The sequence below is a fragment of the Sphaerodactylus townsendi genome, linkage group LG01 (genome assembly GCF_021028975.2).
Source record: "Sphaerodactylus townsendi isolate TG3544 linkage group LG01, MPM_Stown_v2.3, whole genome shotgun sequence".
NCBI lineage: Eukaryota > Metazoa > Chordata > Lepidosauria > Squamata > Sphaerodactylidae > Sphaerodactylus > Sphaerodactylus townsendi.
In genome coordinates this window covers 103,804,190-103,826,724 of record NC_059425.1, presented here as the reverse complement: position 1 = coordinate 103,826,724, position 22,535 = coordinate 103,804,190, and the positions used below count along the sequence as shown (strand labels likewise).

At 41.6% G+C, this 22,535-nt stretch overlaps 2 protein-coding genes across 3 annotated transcripts in view; one reads left to right on the top strand and one right to left on the bottom strand.

Annotated features, from left to right (window-relative positions):
• PEX3 (peroxisomal biogenesis factor 3) overlaps positions 1–9,605 on the top strand; it is an 18,644-nt gene extending 9,039 nt beyond the window's left edge. The window contains exons 9-12 of the mRNA XM_048489378.1: positions 2,512–2,582; positions 5,037–5,159; positions 6,090–6,186; positions 8,421–9,605. Of these exons, the coding sequence (XP_048345335.1) occupies positions 2,512–2,582; positions 5,037–5,159; positions 6,090–6,186; positions 8,421–8,504 (375 nt within the window). The 3' untranslated portion in view covers positions 8,505–9,605. The remainder of the gene's footprint in view (positions 1–2,511; positions 2,583–5,036; positions 5,160–6,089; positions 6,187–8,420) is intronic.
• On the bottom strand, positions 8,520–22,535 carry FUCA2 (alpha-L-fucosidase 2). 2 transcript variants are annotated; one of them, XM_048489359.1, is made up of 7 exons: positions 22,088–22,535; positions 21,171–21,427; positions 19,558–19,897; positions 15,464–15,674; positions 14,384–14,574; positions 13,488–13,596; positions 8,520–10,919 (listed from the first exon to the last, which is right to left on the bottom strand). In XM_048489359.1, exons 1-7 carry the CDS (start codon positions 22,291–22,293, stop codon positions 10,782–10,784), a joined length of 1,452 nt encoding a protein of 483 aa, XP_048345316.1. In that variant the 5' UTR covers positions 22,294–22,535; the 3' UTR covers positions 8,520–10,781. The 2 variants fall into 2 exon arrangements, with proteins under 2 accessions (XP_048345316.1, XP_048345325.1); XM_048489368.1 differs by having other exon boundaries at positions 21,240–21,427; positions 22,088–22,519.

Here is a 22,535-nt window from a genome sequence, read left to right as displayed (position 1 = left end):
CTTAGGAGGGATAAAACTGAATTGAAACCTGAACACCTAATCAGTTGTTTGTTACTTGGTGGGGGGGGGGGGGGGACCTGAATCAGGACATAATCTTAAATCATAATCTTTTAGTTGGCTGTTGTGGGTTTTCTGGGCTGTGTGGCCGTGGTCTGGTAGGTCTTGTTCCTAACGTTTCGCATGCATCTGTGGCTGGTATCTTCAGAGATGTATCACAGAGAGAAGTCTGTTACACACTGTGTCTAGTGAGAAAAGAATGTTTAGTGGGGTATATGTTGTCCAGGTCCCAGAGTGGGGAACAAATCAGTAAGTGTTTGGTTGGAACTTGCTATGCAAATGTGTGGTTGAGTGAATTGTATTGCAGGTGGGGTTATCAGTCCATTTACATTTGTAGTCGTATTGGTGAATGCAAATCCTGTGTCTGCGTGGAGTCCATTGTCCATGAACTTAGCATGCCCTTGGCCTTTAATTCTGGTGTTTTTAAGTACTGGTAACCAAGCTTTGTTAATTCTCAGAGTTTCTTCTTTCTTGTTGAAGTTGTCTTGGTGTTTGTGAATTTCAGTGGCTTCCCTGTGCAGTCTGATATAGTAACCTTCAGAATTGTCCAGAATTTCAGGGTTTTCAAATAAAATGTTAAGTCCAGTTTTGTTTAGAACACGTTCTGCTACTGCAGATTTTTCAGGATAGTTAAGCCGACAGTATCTTTCGTGCTCCTTAATAACCAAGTCTGAATGCTGCGTTTTGTGGTTCCTATGTAGACCTTTCTACAGCTTCAGGGTATGCGATAGACTCCTGCAGAAGGGGTCTCTCTTGTTCTTTGCTGAGCGTAGCATCTGCTGTATTTTTCTGGTAGGTTTGAAGGTTGCAGGTTATGTTTTTTCATCAGTTTCCCTATTTGATCTGTGATTCCCTTGATGTATGGTAGAAATATTTTTCCTGTGTGGGGCTGTTTCTCCTCAGTCTTCTGGGTTTCTCTTGGTCTTAAAGCTCTTCTGATTTCTGTTGTGGAGCAGCCATTAGACTGCATAGCCCAGTCTAGATGACTGATTTCATCAGGGAGGAGGTGAGGTTCACAAATTCATTTTGCATGATTTGTCAGAGTTTTGATTATACCCCTTTTTTGTTGTAGGTGGTGATTGGAGTTTTTATGCAGATACCGGTCTGTGTGAGTTGGTTTTCTGTATACTGTGTGGCCCAATTGATGATTGGGTCTGCGAAAGACCAAGACATCTAAAAAAGGCAGTTTTTCTTCTTTTTCAGTTTTCATGGTAAATTGGATGTTTGGCTGGATGCTGTTAAGGTGGTCCAGAAAATTCAACAGTTCTTCCTCACCAGGCTCCAGATTGTAAAAGTGTCATCCACAAATCGGAACCAAATTGCGGGTTTCCTGGGTGCTGGTTTTTTGGGCTTGTTTCTCAAAATGTTCCATGTAAAAATTGGCTATCACCGGGCTGAGGGGGCTTCCCATGGCTACCCCATCTGTCTGCTCATAGTAATCATTGTCCCACTGGAAGCAGCTGGTTGTTAGGCAGTGTTGAAACAAAGCTGTGATGTTGTCTGGAAAAATCCGGCCAATGAGTGCAAGTGTGTCTTTTGCTGGAACTTTGGTGAACAGTGAGACAACATCGAAGCTGATAAGACTTTCACTCCTGTATTGCTCCACATGTATGACTGGCATCTTCAGAGGCATGTTACAGAAACACATCTTATGAAATGTTAGAAGCAAAAACTACCAGACCGCAGCCACACAACCTGGAAAACCTACAACAGCCAGTTGATTCTGGCCATGGAAACCTTTGACAGTGCAATATTTTAGTTGCTGAACCAGAACCGAACCTCTGCAATTGAAAAACAATAATTAGTTCAAATTAAATAATTTACTACTATGGCGTTTGGGTAGGGTTTTTTAGTGGTGATCAAAAAATAGCCTTCTCTCTTCTCAGAGCTTTTCCAGGAATGTAACTGGCAAAAAGAAATGGAGGGACAGAAACGAGATTTCTGTGACTGATAGTTTGTTCAAAGACCCAGGAATTTATACACCAAGAACAAACTCCTCCATTTGAGAATTAAAAAGATACATGTTCAGATTGAAGGCCCACACATGTACTTTGCTCCCTTGCTCAAAGATACCTATGCAATGAACATGACTTCTGTGGTTTTCCTTTCTGTGTGAAATGCTGTTTTGAAGAGCCGTTGAATCCTATTTTTCAGGACCCTAGAAAGACAGCTTGCAAGACGCTGGTACTTAAATGAAAGTTACCTGTATGCATGTAAGGACGCCAGCCAAAGTCTGTAGATATTTAAGGCTTTATTTTCAAGTTAAACTGATTTCAACAAAATTCATTATAGATTTTAAACAGAGTCATGTACATTGAGTCATGTACATTGCTGTGCAGTTTTGGTTTAGTTTGTTGAAGGACACTTTGGAAACTCTGATGGTCTATATTTGAATCTGTCATTGAATCTTCTATTGTGGAATTATATATTTTAAAAAATATTTCCCTGTTCTAGGCCTATGGACTTACAGAAAAAGATATTGCTACTATTAAACTACTTAATGAAACAAGAGACATGTTGGAAAGGTATGCGGAAAATATATTCATGGTTTATTTTATGTACTTCATTTATATCCCACTTTCTCCAACAGTCCTATGAGGTAGATTAGGCTAAAAGAGCATGATTGACCCAGGGTCACCTAGAGAGCTACCATGGCAGAGTGGCGACTTCTCTAAATAAATATTTAGCTGTTCAAAAGATTTATACAACAGTCCTCTTTGTATGATGAAGTGTCTCTGTGTTGGTTCTTTTCAATTCAGAGGTTTAGGGTTGTATTTTCACCTTTTTGTTGTTTTGTTGAAATGGAAAAACAGAAGTGAAATTTTTCTGCCTAGTGAGCTTTGTCTAATGAACTCATCATCTGGTATAGCCTAACATATGCTATATGGCTCAATCCCCACACAGCCATTTGTAATAGGATGAGGCCATGAATCATTTCCTGCTGTGTATCTGCATACCTTGTGACCCGTCAGGTATGGTGGCTTGCCTGATGTTTGACAATTCCATTTAACAAAAACACTAAATTTGTTGAGTTTGTGATAAGATAGGCTTGCTGCTCTGCAGTGGCTCTCTACCCAGGCAGATGGCCCATGCAGGAGGCCTGGCCCAGCCTGGTCTGGAGGCTGTTGGCCAGTTGCCTGTGGAGGCCACAGGGCTGGGCAGGAGGAACAACCCAAGAGCTGTAACCACTGACCAGCTGCAGCCAGTGGTCCTCCTGCCACCTTGCTCTACTGCAGCTCCAAAGAGGGACATAGCATCTTCTAGTAGTATGTTCACCAACTGAGTAATTTCTATTAGTGATTAACTTCTGCATGCTTGTTCTCTGCTTCTCCCTGCTCCCATGAGTCAGGCAGAAGTGCCAGAGGAGGGCGCCATGTCCATGACTCTGGCCAGGTTTCCTCCACTGCCCCTGGTGCCCACAGCTGCCAGATCCTCTCTTCTGGGTGGGCTCAGCACAATCGCCATGAGCCCAGGCTGCCCAGAGAGGGTGCAGCTTTGCCAGAACAGTAAATGACACTGTCTGGGCCAAGGGAAAGAGGGACAGGGAGACAGAAGGCGAAGTGGCCTTCTGGTGAGGAGGGGCAGTTCCGTGGCTGCAGCCCCTGCGGGGACAAGGAGGAAGGGGAGGCATCTGCCAGACAAGGCAGTGGTTGGCGTCAGGATGTTCCATGGAGTTGTATGGATTGATTATCTTGTTGAGGCAGCAGCTATAGGGAAAGGGATGGACTTGAGGTATTAAGGGGATCAGGGCTTGAGGTCAGCACAAACTAGTGTTCCCTTGTCCTTTTCAAGGCATGTAGGCAAATGGGATTGGCAAAATGTTTTTTAAAAAAGCCTTACTGAATCAGGTCAAGGTCCATCTATATATAGGAATCCCATATTTGCAATGTTAAAAGCAGCACCTTCCCTTGCATCATTTCTCTGGTAGTGAATTTCTTTATTATGTATCATATAAAGAAGTCATTACCAACACTTATCTAGACTGTACTGATGCTTAGTCAATCTGTCATTACTAGGGCCCACAGGCCATTTGTAAATGCAACAAAACATGGTAACATGATCATGGAAATGCAAAGTACCAAATAATCATAGTCCACTCAATAGTATAGCCACATGTGGTAAAACATATTAATCAATGCTCAATTAGACCTAATAATAATGTTGATAGGCTAATTAAGACTTAATAGGCTATGGTATCTTTATTATAAGGCTCAAATATTTTCTATGGCTCCAGACAGTTTTCTTTTTCTTTAGGGGTGCAGGGGAATGGTTCTTTTGGTAGTAAAGACTTCCGACTTCTACTCTAGGGAATTATCCAACAAAATAAACATTTTTGTTTATCCAACAAAATAACATTGCATTGTAAAGCACTATGGGGAACATTGTGAATTCTGTGCATTGTGTCTTTTTACATTTTTAGTGGATTTATGTCAGAGATGAAATAGATTTTGATACTTCTAGTATTATATTATTTCTGTTAATGCAGATTGTTTAAAGAATTGACAGTATCAGACAGACTTATTGCTATAAACAGTAATAATACATTAATCTTTTAAGTACAGTGAAAGATGTACAATTAATGAATTACTGGGGGAGGAAGGGAATTCTGCCTCTGGTTCTTTTGTTTGCAGAAAGCAAACTTCAAATGGCTGCTCTTTGGGGACATTGTTCTCTTAATGTCCAAATGACAGTGACTCGAAGGGACAGACTTCTGAATGCATTCTGCTGAAAGGAACTGCAGCTATTGTGATAATTTCCTCCTCCCTCTTTTTAAAAAAACATGTCTGTAAGTGATAACACAGCAGGTTTTATGGTCCACTGTATGAACTGAGGACAAGCTAATCCTTCTGCTTGACTTGTGCCTACTATGCTCTGTATCCCTATTAGAAGAAGTTATTACAGCTCCATTAAAAAAATTAGATTCTACCCAAGAATTATTAATAATATATTGGGGGGGGGGGTGTTGTGTGTGTTTCCAGTCCAGATTTTAACAGAGTGTTGAGCTCTTGCTTAAATAGAGGATTCAGTCGATTATTGGACAACATGGCAGAATTCTTCAGACCCACTGAACAGGACCCAGGCAATAGCAGCTCTGTGGACAGGTAAAAATATTTGATCTTATTTTAAAAGATGTGCCCAGTAAAATAATCTAATTGAAGGAAAGGAATAATGTGGTTATGTTTTGATGGAGAAACTAACTCATATGTTCAGATTTCACTGAGCACAAGCAGCACGTTCACTCCAGAATGGAAGCTAGCCTGTAATCAGTGATCTCCAGCTCTGTCGTTCTTAGGTCAGACTGATTTTTTAAATAATTTTGCTTCATTTAGAATTTACTACATAATTATAGTAAAGGCTGGATTTTTAGAGATGCTTTTGAAAACATGACTGACTTTCCTGATTTAATCCATGGGGTGTGCACTGAGCAACTGTGCCTAAATAGTCTCCACATGAGTCTTTTGCATGTTGTTTGGTTTCCATATGACTGCTCCCAGTCTACTGCCGTGGTGTTTGAGGAATGCAGAGCATGTGGATGGAGCTGTCAGTGTCATTTAATGTACTAAGTCAGTGTCACCAAGGTCAGGGTGATGCTGGTGAGAGACGTTACAAATCTCGCTTCATGCATGTGTTCAGCTTCCTTCAAATGCTACCAGAACATATGAACTGAGCCACAGGAGACTCTGCCAGTCATGCATCTGTAAAACTTAGATCAATGAGCATGTACCTGTCTGTGGAAAGGGATCCATAGCACTGTCTAGTCAGATAACAATTTTACCAATATAAATAAAGAAACGCTGCATACGTAGATGTTTATTTTATTTGACTTCTCAGAGTAAAACTAGCCTGTACAGGGGTAAGGTTTGGTGGGAGTGTAAATAATTTTGGGAAGATTTCCTAACAAGCATGTCATACAGGTGGTATTTATTTTTGCAGCCATTTCAAGAACAGGGGCAACAAACCCACTTCAGAAATAACCCACAAGAATTATTTTTGTGCTGTGACTACCTCTCACTGGTTCTTCTTTTTCCTAGTCTTTCTAGTGTCAGTCTTCCTTTAGCCAAGATAATTCCAATAATAAATGGGCAGATCCATTCAGTCTGCAGTGAAACACCTAGTCATCTTGTTCAGGTAAGGAAGAGTTGTAGGTTTGGTCTATTAAGACCATCAGTGTTTGAAAGCACACACTATCAGCCTGTGCAGCACTACTGTCGATAAATTGCACTGATACTCTACTAAGAATAGCTTATGATTAAAATATGCTGGCAGAATAGCTTATGATTAAAATATGCTACTCAGAAAGATGGGAAAAGAGGCAGAGTCTGTCATGTTCAGGAACCCTTGCTTTGTACCTGGGTAAAAACAGTAAGACAAAGGAGAAGTGCTGAGCATTTTTATTCTGCAGCTGTTCCCTCCATCTTTGACCTCCTTTAGTTGGGCTCCTGGTCTGATTATGATTATGGTCCATGACCATTGTCTTTTGTCTGCATATTCTGGGGTCTGTTGGCTGTTCAAATGATAAATGCTGTAACTGTTACTTCAGATTAAATAGCTAGCAGAGATGTCAGGCTTGGCTGTTGGGTGGTTCCATGATTTTCTGTTGAAAGTCATCCTTGCTGATGTTAGCTTGGTCCCTGTGGGTTGAATTCTGTGATTCCATTCTGCTAGCAGTTTTTCTGCTCTGGTGGCTGTGGCATTTGTGGAATGAGACCATAGGATAAATCCATAGGATTGGATCTGACAGTCTGTCAGCAGAAGTTACTGATGGTCACGCATCTTCTCCCTCCCACCCCACCTCCATTTCCAGGAAGGTTCATTAACAAGAAGAAGAGTTTGGATTTATATCCCCCCCTTTCTCTCCTGTAAGAAGACTCAAAGGAACTTTCAATCTCCTTTCCCTTCCCCCCACCCTCCAACAAACACCCTGTGATGTGCGTGGGGCTGAGAGTCAAACCCGGTTTTCCAGATTAGAGTGCACCTGCTCTTAACCACTACACGCTAGCTCTCTCAAAGATGTGGGACCTGCATGGATTAAAAGCCATATTGGAGCAGGGGGTGAGACTGCCTTTCCCACAGAACAGGTCTGCATTTTAATGGGTCCAGGAAAGATGTCCCAAAGCTTAGTTCAGGTGTGGCTGTCTTGGCTGGGCATGTTCATTCATGTTTTGGTAACCTCTAGGAAATTACTATTTGTAATCCAAATTAAATAGGATTGCCCTTGAAGATGACTCAGTACAGAAAGCTTTTGCATGTCTTCAGAGGCAAGTGCAGCAACACACCCAACCTGTTTTGCAGGTGATATATTCTAGCTCCTAGTTCACACACTTGCTCACCCATATGGTTCTCACGCAGTGCCCTATCTTTTCCCTCTGCCTATTATACTGGTTGCTTTTATCTCCCTAATGTCAATTTCTTATTCTTGTTCTTAACTACTCCTTTTTGAAGAGTACCGTATATACTCATGTATAAGTTGACCCGAGTATAAGTCGAGGCACCTAGTTTTACCACAAAAAACTGGGAAAACTTATTGACGCGTGTATAAGTCAAGGGTGGGAAATGCAGCAGCCAGCGGCACAGAGCAGGGCGCCGCCACCATTCCCCCTCTGCCCCAGGGAGAAGGCAGCCGCCTTTTCTCTGGGGCAGATGTAGTTCCCTGCACAAAGCAGGGCGCCACTGCCATTCCCCTCTGCCCCAGGGAGAAGGTAGCCATATTTTCTCTGGGGCAGAGGAGTTCTCTGCACAGAGCAGGGCGCCGCTGCCATTCCCCCTCTGCCCCAGGGAGAAGGCAGCTGCCTTTCTAGCAGAGGGAGTTCCCTGCTCGGCGCCCCCTCACGGCGTGCGCCCCCCCACACACACAGTTACTTTAACAAACGGAGCAGGCTTGAGAAGAGGCCTGCTGCCTGTGTTCCCTTCCAGGAAGTCGTTTGGACTTGTTGGGAACTACATTTCCCAGGGTCTCCTGGCAAGGCCTCTTCTCAAGCCTGCTGCATTTGTTAAGTAAGTGTGGGGGAGCGTCGCAGGGAGGGGGGAATCACTGACTAGCGTATAAGTCAAGGGGGACATTTTTCAGCCTTAAAAAAGGGCTGAAAAACTCAATTTATCTGTGAGTATGTACGGCAAGTTAGGAAAAACAGGAAAGAGAGTTGTTCAGGAGAAACCTATAACTTTTTGCATGAGATACTGAGATTGGTCTGTCTCTCCACATTGTCCTCTTGCCCCAAAATATCTGGAACTGAAATTAAAATAATTTTGGAATGCTTGTCCTGCTGTAATGTTTTCGGTGTGAGTGTAATATCCTGTGTGATGTTGCTAGCCTTTAAAGACTTCTTGCTGTAGCTCTGAGTTCATTTGCACTCTCTTCCCAGGACCTGTTAACAATGGAACAAGTGAAAGATTTTGCTGCTAATGTGTATGAAGCCTTCAGTACTCCTCAACAACTAGAGAAATGAACTACAACAAGATGATGTATTCTTAGTGGCCACTCCACATTAACGCTTCATTTAATAAGAAATCTTGTGAATGTAACAATGGTGCAGGATCACAGACTACAAGATAATGTAGAGAAATACAACTTTTCCTTTTTATATTGGAACAGATTTCAAACCCTGATTTGAAGTAGTGGAGGGGAAAAAATCATGCTATATAAGCCTTTGCACCAAGGCAGTCTTAGTTATGAACAATTTGTTTACAGAAAAACTCAGTGCAATCAAATATCCTGATAGATGAACCTCGGTTCTTAAAATTCTGCAGGCTGCAAGAAAAATAGAAGCCAGAACTTGCTGTTTGATTTCTTAATAAACTCAGATAGGGAGAAGGTTTTTTTCTTTTCTAGAAATAATTTAAAGTAATGAGATCATTTAGCTTGGGGAAACAGTTTTATACTCATGGATTTGCTGAGGCAGAGACTGCAGTTAAATAGTAGGGAAGGGAAAGAACAAGACTGAAGGGGATAAGTATGCAGCAACCTGTATGTATACTCTGCTTCAGTCCTCTCAATTGTAGATGAATGCATTAGATGGCGTCTAGGTGGAGCATCTCTCGGCACCCAGCAGCTGTTAAACAAGGCCACACTTTCCTTTGTCTCTTTCTCCACAATGATCTCTGCTTAGAAGGGCTACAAGAAGATGACTTTAGTTCCATTGGCCTCTCTGCTCAGTCTAAGAATGCAAAAACAGCAAGGGCACTTCGGTTTCTGCGCTTTAAGTTCTCTAGCTTGGAGGTCAGGTACAAGAACAAACTAATCTTTAAGTTCTTGCTCAGACGTTTCAGACTTGGGAATAGAATACTGTTTACACTGCTGGTAAACAGCTATTGCTGTATACATTCATTTGTAAATATTTTTAATTTGTATTAATGGAAGCCCTACAAAATACCAGTTATCACAGTAAAATATTTTAACTACCATCGTGTACAGTAATTGTCAAAATACAGGAGAATGTCTATATGTCAATGTTATTCATACAGTTTTGATAAGGGGAAAGTAACTGGCTTTTCATTTGGTTTTAAAAGGTTTTTTAAATCTATTCAATACATTAACATGAAACAGTCAATGCATTTTAGTCTTCTTGTTGCTGTTAAATAATTATTATCCCACAGTGAAAGAAATCATAACCTCCTAATCTTGTGCCTGCTATGTTTAGAAGAATTAGAAGAATTTATTACAGCTCAGTTTAAAAAAATAGTTCTATGCCAGACTGGTTAATAATATAATTGGGGGATGGGGGTTGTGTGTGTTTCCAGTCCTATGCCTGTTCTTCACCTAAGACTTTTTTCTATTATGTCATCAACACACAGCTGTAGAAGTTTGAATGGAAAGCAAAATGTAACCCAACCTGGATACCACAGTGACTTATTTCAAAACTTTCCTGTAGCTGATTATAGATAAACCAATTGTGGAAAAGTGTTCCAGGTAGATATAACTGTACCACTAACATTTAAATAGGATTATCAGGGTATTTAAAAATCAATAAACATCCCCCTGGGAGAGCACCCTAATAGTTAACTGCCCATTAACATTAGCTGTAGACCATTCACTGTCAGTCAAGATTTTAAAGAAATGTAAAAATGGTAGGGCCTGCAGCATAGCATGCAGAAGTGGTCTTCTCTGTGTGTTCCCACCACTGCCCAATGGCTGTGTGGAGGGAATAAGAGCACCTTAGCCCACATGCTGCAGACCTGATCAGGATTAAACCCTTGTGGTATTTTTAAATCTCTTTAAAATTGCAGCAGCATGCCCCTGTCGTGCCTTTGGACACTGTTACATCTAATTTATCCATCAGTCTCAGTTAAACAACTGACTAGTCAGAATTAATGTCTCTTTACTTGGAACAGTAACAATTGTGGTTTACTCTAGCTGGATGAAAGCTTGCTTTAAAATGTTGCTGTTCAGATTCAGTATGCTAAGAGAAAGGCTTAAAAGATTAGGTGGAGGGCTGTACTTCAGATTGTCTCTGGCTAGGATTCTCTCAAACTCTATGACTTTAGCCTAGTAGTTTTAATTTAGCACCTTTTATGAATTTCTGAAATACCGTAGCTTCAAATTGTATACACTCTCCTTTTTTCTGACATGACCTCCTGTTGATAGGGCCTTATTTGACATGGCACTAGAAAAACTAAATGAACAGGATCAGTGTGTGTGCATACCCACATTCCCTTCAAAAATAACTCCATCTGATTATTGAACAAAGTGCTATGACCAAAGTCCAAAAAGTAAGGGATGTTTGCTACTAATTTGCACCGGTCAGCTGTAGTGTCCAACCCCATTCACAGGGCAATTTACTAAAGGGTAATTGAGGTAGAGCCACTATCATTCCCTTTTCTCCTGAGGTCCATTTCAGTGGTTCTTCATATCCAACCATTTTTACCTGTAGTAGAAAGACTGATATTAAGTTATGTTCACATAAAGTGTGTAAAACTATTTCCCTCCGACACAAAAAATTAGCTGAAATAATCCTTTACTAAAACCAGTTCTACATGGAAAGCATTCTTCCACTTTTACTAGAACATTTAAGAAAATAGTGTTAAATAGGGTTTGCTTAAATAACCATGACTAGCAGATCCCCTGGACACCTCTTAGAGATTAAAAGAGATATTTAAATCCTCCCCAGATTCCACTTAGTCATGTTCTGTTGGCTGTGGATGGGGATACACCAGATATGTCCCATTATTTTCAGTGAGTTTCTAAGATATACATTGTGTCTATGGATACATACCTTCCCCAACTATACGAGTGACTGTGAATCTCCCTTGCTGGACTAAGGGACAAGGAAGCTCAGGCTCTGAAGCTGGGAGGAGTTTAAGATGAACATCAGGATTCGGTAAGTCACCTAGGAATTTGCCTGTTTCAGTTCCTCTCTCTTCTTGCATCTGTCTGGCCTCTTGAGCTACAGGCACTTCCTTGTCTAGTTCCCAATAATGCAAACCACCATAATAGCAAGTTTAGCTGGTTCTTGATTGGGGCTGAATGCTGGGGTTTGAATTAAGGGTTTGGCCAATTAGAGCTTTGTCTAGATCACATAGGAAAGATATTGCTCATAATGGCAGTTATATTTTACAGTTAATGTCCAAAATACTGAAAGTATTCTTTCTTCTAGAGAATGAATATCAACCAGGATAGTCTCTTAATATCCACTGTTAATGTACATTAAGTATGATTTGGATATATACTACAGTTCTAGAACTACAGCAAGTGAAAGTATTTTTAATAGTCCATGTTTTATTTATTTATTTATATTTATTTATACTTTAAATTTATAGGCCGCCCTCCACAGAAGGGCTCAGGGCGGCGAACAACACAAATAGAATAATGTAACAAAATAATTTAAAACAGTATTAAAACGCATAATCTACTATCCAATAAAATTATAATCAGGAACCATTTAAAACATAAGACAGATGGCGATAAAAACCCAACCCCTCCCTCCCCAACTGAGCCCACTGGAGGCATTCAACCCGGCTGGCCAAATGCCTGGTGGAACAAGTCCATTTTATGGACTCTGTGGAAGCTCTGTAAGTCCTGCAGGGCCCTGGTCTCTCTAGGAAGCCTGTTCCACCAGAGCGGGGCCAGGGCCGTAAAAGCCCTGGCCCTAGTAAAGGCCAGCTGGATGTGTTTCGGGCCAGGGACCTCCAATAGGTTATCCTCCAATGACCAGAGGAACCTAGCGGGACAACATGGGAAGATGTGGTCCCTCAAGTATGCAGGCCCAAGGCCGCTTATAGCCTTAAAAGTTAAAACCAGCACCTTGAACATGACCCGGAACTCAATGGGCAGCCAATGAAGATGGTACAGGACCGGAGTAATCTGGTCCTGACTGGACATCCCCGTAAGGAGTCTGGCTGCCGCATGTTGAACGAGTTTAAGCTTCTGGATCACAATCAAAGGCAGGCCAGCGTACAGCAAGTTACAATAATCAAGCCTGGAGGTGACCATTGCATGAAGTAATGTGGCTAGGTCTGACTGGCAGAGGTATAGGGCCAGTTGCTGTGCCTGCCGGAGATGGTAGAATGCTACCTGTTGTCTGAGTAACCTGTGCCTCAAGTGATAACGCCGGGTCCTGGATTACTCCCAGGCTCTTGACTGACGAGGCTAAGTGCAATGCCTCACCGTCCAGTATAGGCAGGCCAAAGTCCACTGGTCGCTCCCCGCAACCCAGTCACAGCACCTCCGTCTTTGTAAGATTTAACTTCAGCCTGCTTGCTCTCAACCAACCAGCACAGCTTCCAAACAACATTGGAGAGCTCCAGGAGCTGAAGGCAGGCTGCGCTCCATCGTGAGCTGGGTGTCATCGGCATATTGATGACACCACAGCCCAAACTCCGGACTAACCTTGCCAAGGGGGTGCATGTAGATATTGAAAAGCATTGGGGAGAAGATTGCTCCCTGTGACACCTCACGTACTATGGGGTGACGCCTGGAGTTCTCTCCCCCCAATGTCACCTCAGTCCCCGGTCTCGGAGAAAGGAGGCCAACCAGCCCAAGGCTGATCCCCAAACTTCGATATCAGGGAGGCGGTGGACCAAAAGGTTGTGATGTATTACATTGAACGCTGCAGTGAGATCTTACAACACCAGCAGCACCGAACCGTCTCTATCCAAGTGGAGTCGGAGTTTGTCCACAGCCGCGACCAGTACCGTCTTGGTCCCACGGCCAACACAGAACGACTGGAAAGGATTCAATACGTTTGCATCACAGTTACAATGTGATTTGCAGCACAGTTCTAGATACTTTACTATTTACAGTGCATTCAGGTGTCCTTTAGTGAGTTCTTTCCTTGCCAACAGGCGGTCTTCTTGGGGTAAAATGTTAGAAACTATAAACTATTCTTGTTAAGGTGTCAGAAATAGGGGACTGAAGTGGATTTTCATCCGTGGCTAGCCTTTCAACTCTTAATATGAATTGCACAAAAGCAGTTAAATAGGTAAATACTTCTTACCTCTGTCATCTCAGCAATACCTTTTGGCTCTCCAAGTACAAGAAATTCAGAAGATGGCCAGTTAAGGAAAATGGCATACAGGATATTTTCTTTTGGTTTGAAAGTGTACCTGGAAGAATTTTTTAAAAAAAATAAGTAGCTGAATTAGTTTAGTGAAGTTACACCAGATTTTACACCAGAAGTTACACCAAATTTCAGATCATCTGAGGGGTGGAGGACAACTATTTTACCTTAGAAGAGGATTTTGAAAACGCAGAGCAAGGACTAGAAGTTGTCCTTTTGCCTCCCCAGATATTTTTCTATCTGAGGCTGTTTCTGCACGGGCGGAAAATGACGGCCTGGAGACGGTAAAAACGCCGTCTCCAGGCTGCCATTCACACGGGCGGCACAGCTGCAGCGCAGCCGCGCCACCCGGCTGGCCCGCAGCCGGCGTATTCCGAGAACGCTAAGAAGCGTTCTTTTGGGAATACGCCGCCGTGAAGCCGCTGCTGAGCGAACGGCAGCGGCTTCACGGCGCCTCCCCGACGGGGCACTCACCTTGTCCCTGGGCCTCCGGCGCGCCGTGCGGACGGTCCCAGCGTCTTCGGGTCGGCGCAAGAAGCGCCGACCCAGCCGTTTCCGCTGCCTTGCGGAAACGGCCTGAGTTTGCAGACAAGAAAAACAGTTTAATATGATGGTAACAGAAGCTGTGCTTCTCACCAGTATTAAGCTTCTGAAGAGAATTTGCAAAGTCTAAATTCAATCTCAAGAATAAGTTCTAATAACTTTCAGAAAAAAACCGGAAAAACGTGTATCAAAGGTCAAGGCAGAACTATCCAGCAATTACACTGCAGCTGAAAAAATTCAGTTAGGTCTTCGTTGCAGGCATATTTCCACCCTCACTTAGGTGACCTTACCATACTCCTGGTGTAACACTGTCATTCTGTGCTCTCCAAGGTATAGTACTGAAAATGGCTTCCCCATTCACTGACAGCCATTTCCCCATTTGTGTCAGGCGCTCTTGAAAAATAACAGGAATGTAACCATCATGGGTAGGTCCAATGTTCATCAAGAGGTTTCCTCCACAGGACACAGTTTCTACAAGTTGCTGAAATTATTGGAAAGGAAAAGAGCCAATTTGTGGTATAAATTAGTACACTTGCCCACAGTTTGAACCATCCTAAAGGTCTGTTAGGCCTAAATTCACATTTCCATTTTAACACTGATATTACCTTGCTGTATGTTCAAACAAGGTCGAGCTATTTGATTGGAACTGCCATGACTGCGAATCATTACAAATCTCTCTGCTATGGACTTACCAATACCTTCTCAGTACTACTGTTTTGTGGTAGTCAGCTCTTTAAATGAAAGCAGAGGGTAACAGCATTGTCAAAGTGATGCAATATGTTCATTTTCTATTTAAAGCCAGTTCAATGGATTGATCTACACCCATCCAGAAAAATGAGTTAGAATCCCAAGGTGATAGAGTAGACTGTACTAATTTAAACTGAAGATGAGTGATGCCATTTTGAATGCTTCCCAGGTTAATTAAAAAAACCCTCTACACCCCCCCTCCAACAGTGTCACAACTGTGTGGGGGGCGTAATCTACAGTGCCTGTTCTGTACATGGAATTTTTTTTGCAGGGATGCAGTCTGTAGGTTCTATCACTTCATTTTTTCATTCTGCGACATACACTGACTAAGCCATAATTCCTACCCTTCTCTGAAATTTCATTTCCATGCTTAATATAATTACTATGTCTCAAATTTTAGAAAGAGAAGGTAGAAGAAGGTGAAATGGGAAGAAGGGTTCTGGATGGAGAGGTGTTCAGATAGTACTGTTACAGGAGAAATAAAATGAATGAGGGGAGGAGAAAGGAAACACCTTTCTGCTCTCAGTTTTATAAAGATTAGAGTCTTTGGTCATGGGGGGAGGGGGTAGTGAGAATTAATGGCCCTGGTTTAATTACCAGGTTATGTCTTTGTCTACTTTTACCTTTACAAGCTCTTCAATTGTGAGATAATCGCTCAGCTCTGCATTCCTCCTGAACCCCCATGAATATTTGTCAATTGTCATGCAGTTTTCCCACTTATGAGGCAACAGATGTCCTGGATTGTAGCGATCTGAACAAGTGTAATATCCTCCATGTTTACAGATAGTGCCAGCTCCCCAGCGATCATTTGTTACAACTGTATCCCGAACTGGGCTGAAAATTTCAAAAAATGTTATTAGTATGTGATACCTGCAATTCAGAATGCTAGGATCTACCATTACTGGCCATAACAAATAATGAACTGTAAGCACATAGATCTTGGTCCCTTGGATGAGCTGCCAATGCCAAAGTATTCTAAGGGACCCATGGGTTTTAATGGTCTTAACTGAGTATAAATCTGCACTGGGTTAAGGATGGGCACCTTGAAAAAACTTAATATTTTTGAATCTGTATCTCTGGAAGCAGAAAAATACTGGTATTCCTAGTTATCCATATTCCAAATACTGGTTTGGTATTTTGGATTGTTTGTGGATTCTGATATTATTTGGCTGCATTCCCTATGAAGAATATTTATTGAGGCCATGTTTTTTAAAGCAAATTGCACCAAAATTGTGTCAGAGTTGCTAGTGCCTGTGCTTTAAATAATCCCCAACAAGAAGTCTAATTCTATGGGCCCTTGAATGAGGTGACCCCAGCTATTCTACATTGTTTCCTATGGGATAGGAGAATTCCATGCTTTCTTCAGGGCAAAAAAATACCCAAAGACATATGAGCAAGTAAAGCAACCCCTGGCCAAAAGCCTCTCAAAGCATACAGAACCAGCAAGTCCAAATAACCAATGCAGAACCATGGACTCCCAGCAGAAGCATGGGGCAAGCCTAACACAACAAATGTACAACCCAAGTATGTAAGCCAGTGTCAAACTAGAGAATCATCCAAGCGAAATGTTAAAAAGCCATTGTTCCAAGCCAACAAATATAAAATTCAAGAATCCAACTCAATGCACAATCCAAGACAATGTCAAACCAGAGAATCCACATCAAACACACAGTAACACAGACAAAAGAACACAATGTTACAAAACTCATAGAACTAATGTGAAAGTCCCTAATCCAAGTCGAATCAACCTGGCAAACCAAAACCAAGCCCTGCAAAGAAGACATTGACAGTGGCTCAGGAAGTTCAAGAAAAAAATAGTCTTGGGAGCCTTAAAAAACCTTATGGAGTTGCTACAAATTGGCTGTGACTTGATGGCACTTTACACATACCACAGCAACAACTGATGAAAAATGCTTTTTGCCATGGAATCTGGTGAATGTTTTCTTCAGTTTAAAATTGTTAGTATCAGACGGTTTAGGTTGAATAACTCTGCACAGGGCTACACTGTATCCAGGTATCAACTCTGCTCATCCCATCATATCTTTCCCATTTCCCCCTCAGCCAGGATACAATCAGCAGTTTCCTAGAACTACCATCCCTCCTTTACTGTAACCTCTCAGAGGAAGAGATAAGAGTGTCCATTAAGCAGGCCTTCCTAAGCAGATTGTTTAGATTAGAATTGATCTTCTTAAACAGATTGGTGTTGCCCTCCACTGAAGGCAGAAGTTATCCTGGTTATTTTCTTGGTAATTTGGTTGAATTCTATTGTTGTTTTAATTATTCCATTGTTACTTTATTTTTATGTTAGCCATCTTGGGTCTCAATTATGCTGGGAGAAAAGTGAACTTAAAATATTTTTTAATAAAACTTGTCATTGACTTTTGAACTAGCTTGTTAAATTAAAATACATTTACACAGAGCTAGAGTCAATCAGTTACTGGCATGAAGAGACTAAGATTGATTTTAATACTTTGATCTTTATCCCTTTGTAACAGATATTGATCAGAAATATACCAAAAATGCTTCCAACAGTAAAAAGAAATGTAGTCAGCTATAAAGCACTTGGCAGGCAATACTATCATTGACGTATCTTTTTAACTAGGGTTCTACTTAAAAATTCTAGCACACAACAAAGGGGGTGGGAGGAGGCAGAAAATGCAAAAGGAGCCTGGCATGATATTTCATCATGGTTTCCAGAAGAGTTGATTTTTATACCCTGCTTTTCTTAACCATAAGGAGTTTCAAAGTGGCTTACAATCGCCTTTCCTTCCCCTTCCCACAACAAACTTCCCACAACAAGCTTCATTGGAGCACCTTCCTTATGAGGAGAGGCTGCAGTGTTTGGGACTCTTTAGTTTGGAGAGGAGACGTCTGAGGGGGGATATGATTAAAGTCTATAAAATAATGCATGGGGTAGAAAATGTTGACAGAGAGAAATTTTTCTGTCTTTCTCACAATACTAGAACCAGGGGGCATTCATTGAAAATGCTGGGGGAAAGAATTAGGACTAATAAAAGGAAACACTTCTTCGCGCAACGTGTGATTGGTGTTTGGAATATGCTGCCACAGGAGGTGGTGATGGCCACTAACCTGGATAGCTTTAAAAAGGGCTTGGACAGATTTATGGAGGAGAAGTCAATCTATGGCTACCAATCTTGATCCTCCTTGATCTCAGATTGCAAATGCCTTAGCAGACCAGGTGCTCAGGAGCAGCAGCAGCAGCAGAAGGCCATTGCTTTCACATCCTGCATGTGAGCTCCCAAAGGCACCTGGTGGGCCACTGTGAGTAGCAGAATGCTGGACTAGATGGACTCTGGTCTGATCCAGCAGGCTAGTTCTTATGTTCTTAAACACCTTGTGAGGTAGGTGGGGACAAGACAGTTCTCAGAGAACTATGACTAGCCCAAGGTCACCCAGCAGGCTTCATGTGCAGGAGTGGGGAAATAAACCCAGTTCTCCAGATTAGATCCCACTGCTCTTAACCACTACACCATGCTGGCTCCAGTATTCCACTTCAGAAAAGTGAGAGTTGTTTAACTAGCCCATGAACACTACTCCTCAGAATCAAAGGCCATGGAGAATAAGCTCTCTTGAAAGAGTCATCAAGCCTGTATAGATGAACTGCCAACATCATTCCAACGTGACAATGTTATACGGGTATATACTCGTGTATAAGTCGACCCGCATGTAAGTCGAGGCACTTAATTTTACCACAAAAAACTGGGAAAACTTATTGACTCGCGTATAAGTCGAGGGTGGAAAATGCAGCAGCTACTGGTAAATTTCAAAAATAAAAATAGATACCAATAAAATTACATTCATTGAGGCATCAGTAGGTTAAATGTTTTTGAATATTTATTTCAAAGAAAAACAGTAAACTAGCTTTGTAAGTAGAAAAGAGGGTCAACAAGAACAATATGATCTCAACAATAACTGTTTATGTTAGCAATACCAACATTTCAGAGTTTCTTTAGGAGACCCTCCTGATGATACCACCCAGGTTTGGCAAAGTTTGGTTCAGGGGGTCCAAAGTTATGGACCCTCAAAAGTGTAGCCCCATATACTATTAGCTTCCATTGGAAACAATGAGGGATGGGAGCACCCACTGTGGGGATCCATAACTTTGGATCCCATGAACCAAACATTACCAAACCTAGCTGGTATCAGCAAGAGATTATCCTGATGATACCACCCAGGTTTGGTGAAGTTTGGTTAAAGGGGTCCAAAATTATGGACCCTCAAAATGTTGCCCCATCTACTATTAGCTCCCATTGGAAACAATGGGGGATGGGGCATCCCCTTTGGGGGTCCATAACGTTAGACCCACTGAACCAAAATTTCCCAAACTTGGCTGGTATCATCAGGAGTGTTACCTGATGATACCCAGAAATTTTGGTGCTGCTAGCCTAAAACCCACACCCCTGGAGGCCAACAAAGTAAAAACCCTAAAATATTTTTTCAATACACCTGACTCATGTATAAGTCGAGGGGGGCTTTTTCAGCACAAAAATGTGCTGAAAAACTCGATTATACATGAGTATATACGGTACACTTATTTTAGCCTGTATTTTAACTGAAAAGCAGTTGATAGCTCTAAATCTAAAAGTTTTTAACTATACTTTGGATTCAGACTATATAGCCACACAAATTGAGTGGCTGGGATATAGGTTTCAAAATAAGATTTAAATACCCAGTTGAAACATGAAAGCAGCCATACCTCTCATTATAAAGCCAAGCTAGGAATCCAGTGCTATTCCAATAAGTTTCTGGGGCATTCCCATCTCCATCTGACCACAGAACCTCTGGCTGGTATGAAGTTACAATCTCATAGAGCTCTGGGAGTGACTTAGCAGTTGGAAATTCTTTAGTTTTGAATGCTCTGGAGGCATCACTGAGAAAGAGAGGATTGAACCATTCAAATAGTGAGTGGTACAGCCCAAAGTGTAACCTGGTCCTGTTTCTAATGGATGAAGCCAACTCAGCCACAATATCCCGTTTTGGTCCAACATCAACAGCATTCCAAGACCACGAATATTTAGATCCCCATAGTGTGAAACCTAAACAAGGAAAGTAAGGATTTGTTTGTTTGATTTTTAAGAACAAGCTCTTTAAATATTCTGTGTGCTTTTATTTTGCATTACTGGTCAATGAACAAAAAAAAATGCATAAAATCCAGGCCTTAATGAACTATGAGGTAGTTCTGCATGTGCAAAGTATCTTCAGGGTTTACTTGTTGAAGTGTAATCCACCTCCTACATCAAATGGCAAGCTGTTTTAGAAACCAAATAAACAGGTTATAATAAGTAAATCATACATGACACCCAAATTTCTCCATGAACTATGGTGGATAATAATATTCTCTAAATATTCTCTGGTGTGTATTTACCACCTATCCAATAAATATTCGGTATCCATATTTCAAATGCAATTATTTTTGTTATATCGGATAGCCGACATGGAGTAGTTGTAACATTTGTGAGTAACTGATATCTAACAGAGTTCATGTAAGCCTTATATTTTACTTGATGTACTCAATGAACTACAACCCACAAACATTGAATTTCAGTTTCAAACTAAAATTATTAGATCTGCAACAAAACTTCAAATAAAATGACACCTATATTACAATTCACAGGTTTGAAAAAGCTTGTTTGAACTGCAGCCCACATTTATTCAAAATAGTTTTAAACCAGCTTGTCACCCAAACAGGGTCTCCAGGACAACAAACATCAAGGCATTAAAACTTTTAAAATATTAAAATATCATTTAAAATGTGTGTGTAAAATATTTAACAATGCAATGATTTAACAATGCAAATGATTTAACAATGCAAATATTTAACAAGGCATACAAAGAAGATAGAATAAGAGTTTGTATCTATACCCCCCCTTTCTCTCCTGTAAGGAGACTCAAAGGGACTTACAAACTTCTTTCCCTTCCCCCCTCACAATAAACACTCTGTGAGTTGGGTGGGGCTGAGAGCTCCAAAAAATTGTGACTAGCCCAAGGTCAACCAGCTGGCATGTGTTGGAGTGTACAAACTAATATGGTTCACCACAGCTCAAGTGGCAGAGCGGGGAATCAAACCAGGTTCTCCAGATTACAGTGCACCTCCTCTTAACCACTACACCATGCTGGCTCTCTAAAGGGTATATCCAAAATGAGCTGAAGTTTTTATTGTTGTGTTTTTTTTCTTCTGTTCTCTTTCTTTCCTTCTTTGAACATTATGGTGTTCACATTTGTGAAATAACAATCAGTCATCTATTTCCTTGTAAGCATCAAAACAAGGAAGTTATACTTTCAGATTCTATGCTTCCATACAAGACTCACCCAGACTTTGCTTCTGCTGAAATGAAGAAATGAAACTACTGAATTCTGAATGAAGTATATTCAGATTACCTTCATGGTGTTTCGAAGTCAAGACTACATATTTGGCACCTGAAGATTTCAAAATGTCTGCCCACTGGTCAGCATCAAAAAACTCTGCTGTAAACAAGGGCCCAAAATCTTCATAAGAAAATCCAGGAGGGTAGTTTTTCTCCATAAATTTTAGGTAAGGTTCTCTCTTTTCTTTCTGCCAATACCACCTGAAAAGAAAGACTTCTCATAGTTTGCACATGTAGGATACATAAATGTGAGGAGCTGATTCTAGCAAGATAACCTAGTCATATACTTAGCAGAGTAGAAGAGACAGATTCTCAGTTGCTTTTTATGTATAAGTTTACTAACTGTAAGGGAGAGTTACACAGAGATAAATTAAATTCTTTCCTGTTACTTGTGTATATTACAATGCATTTGGTTACATCTTGCTAACTATGTGCTGTCCTACAGTCTCAGCACATGGCTTCACTTTTCTCACACCTTCATCCTTCTCAAACACAGAAACCAAGTTAACTTTATAACTTCTGGTGTATGTGATTGCTAACATATAAGCAATGGCCATCTGACTGATCAACTGCTAATAGATCAGATCAGTGACTTCAACTTTTTTACATACAAGTTACCCCTTTTATGACTGAGTTGTGACAGACATTTGCAAAATCCCAACAACATGAACAAAAACTGTCTGGTTCCAACTTGGTCTGGAGGAAGGCTTTATAACCCCAGCGTGATAAATTCTTGAGGGGGGGGGGTGGGTTAGGGTGTAGAAGCATCCTACCCAAATAGAAGCACAAAACTACGCTGTACAACAACGCTGTAGTTCAAAGGGAAACGCAAAGCAGAACTTGTGCGTATGGCAATCTCACCAAAACCATTCGCTGCCGAAGCTTGGCACAGAGAACAAACCCCAGTGGATAAAAATCCCAAACTTGACTTCGTCAAACCACGTGGGAAGCGGCCTGGAATCCAGTGACTCCCAAGTAGGCTCATAATGAGCGGCGTCAGCCCGCTGGGGAAGGGGCCACGGATGCAGCAGCCAAAGAATAAGTGACAAGCCGATCGGTGAAGCCATAGAGGCTGCTCTCCTCTGCTCGAGTCTTCTTGGCTCTGGTTTCTCACATGACGACGGTCAGCTGACCGAGCAAAAGCAGGGAAGGGCCTGTGTTTTCTCTTTCTCTGCCCCGTAGCTCTGGATAGGTTTATTACGGGGTCCTCAAGGGAGGAAGATGGTTTATGAAGGGCACAGATACTGGGGATTGCAGTCCCCGGGGCCACATAAGCAAAGGGGCGATGGGCGGTTGCTTGTAGCCTCTA